The sequence below is a fragment of the Neopelma chrysocephalum genome, unplaced genomic scaffold (assembly GCF_003984885.1).
Source record: "Neopelma chrysocephalum unplaced genomic scaffold, ASM398488v2 Primary Assembly neopelma1_184503, whole genome shotgun sequence".
In the NCBI taxonomy this organism is placed as follows: domain Eukaryota; kingdom Metazoa; phylum Chordata; class Aves; order Passeriformes; family Pipridae; genus Neopelma; species Neopelma chrysocephalum.
The window spans coordinates 1-1,502 of NW_020938488.1; the positions used below are offsets into that span (position 1 = coordinate 1).

Genomic DNA, 1,502 nt, shown 5'->3' on the forward strand with positions numbered 1-1,502 from the left:
CCCCGATTTTGGCCCAAACCCCCCAAGGATGGTGCCAGGGGGTGCCCACGTACCCGCCTTGAGCAGGTCAGCCAGGAGGCCGCTCCACTCAGCGCGGAAGGTGTCGGCCCCGGTGAGGCTGCCGTCGCCGCCGATGACGCAGAGGTTGGTGATGCCGCGCTTCACCAGGTTCCGCGCCGCCTTCAGCCGCCCCTCGCGCGTCCGGAAGTCCTGGCAGCGCGCGCTGCCGATGACGGTGCCACCCTGCCGGCACCCGGGGGTCAGGGGAGCTCGCCACCGGGGCAGGGGGAGCTCGGCCGGCCCGCCGTCCTGCTGTCCTGCCAGCTGTCTGTCCTTCCATCCAACGATCCATCCATCCATCTGGCCTTCCATCCGTCCTTCCTTCCATCCTTCCTTCCATCTGTCCTTCCATCCATCCATCCTTCCTTCCTTCTGTCCTTCCTTCCATCTGTTCTTCCATTCATCCATCCGTCCTTCCATCCATCCTTCCTTCTATCTGTCCTTCCTTCCATTCTTCCTTCTATCTGTCCTTCCTTCCATCCATCCCTCCCTCCCTCCCTCCATCCATCCAACCATCTGTCCTTCCATCCATCCATCCTTCCATCTGTCCTTCCATCATCCAACCATCCATCCATCCATCCATCATCCATCCCTCTATCCCTCCATCCATCCATCCACTATCCTTCATCATCTAACCATCCATCCATCCATCCTACCAGCCATCCATCCATCATCCTTCCATCATCCATCCCTCTATCCCTCCATCCATCCATCCATCATCCTTCATCATCCACCCATCCATCCATCCACCCATCCCTCCATCCATCCATTCATCATCCATCATCCACCAACCATCCATCTATCCTTCCTTCCATCCATCCATCCATCCATCCATCCATCACCCACCCACCCCCCCATCCCACCCTCTCCCAGCTCCGGCTCCGGCCGGTTCCGTGCGCGGTGCCGCCTCACCAGCTGCAGCATCATGGACACGCTCTCCCACGTGGCCTCCTGGATGTGATCCCCTCCATCCACCAGCCCCTGGTAGCCCTGGGAAGGGGGGGGGACACACACATAAGTTTCCAAAACCCCCCTTCTGGGCTTTTTTGGGACAAAACAGGGGGAAACTGGGAGCAAACTGGGGGAAACTGGGCGGGGGAGCACTGACCTCGTAGACGAAGAAGACCTTGGCACCGGTGTAGATGCCCACCCGCACCACTGCCCGCACGGCCGCGTTCATCCCTGGGGGGGGCACCACACCGTCACCCCCGGGACCCCCCTCAGGGACCCCCCAGGGACCCCCCCAAAGCCACCGGGGGCCCCCCTGACCCCCCCAGGGACCCCCCCAAAGCCAAAGGGGCCCCCTGACCCCCCCATCCCCCCCCCGGCCCCGCAGCTGCCGGGTTATTTTTGCCCCGGTGACCTTTAGTGGCGGTGGCAGCGCGTGACACCCGGTGACAAACACCGAGGGGGGGGGGACAGTCGAGTAGAGACCCCCCCCC

At 62.6% G+C, this 1,502-nt stretch overlaps 1 protein-coding gene across 1 annotated transcript; it reads right to left on the reverse strand.

The window, feature by feature from the left end:
• Nucleotides 1-19: 19 nt before the first annotated feature.
• Nucleotides 20-1,242, reverse strand: LOC113962696 (ATP-dependent 6-phosphofructokinase, muscle type-like; the record flags this gene model as incomplete). Its single annotated transcript, XM_027673459.1, has 3 exons — nt 1,169-1,242; nt 973-1,050; nt 20-243 (listed from the first exon to the last, which is right to left on the reverse strand). Coding segments are annotated over exons 1-3 (374 nt in total), but the record flags the coding sequence as incomplete, so codon positions are not given.
• Nucleotides 1,243-1,502: the final 260 nt, after the last annotated feature.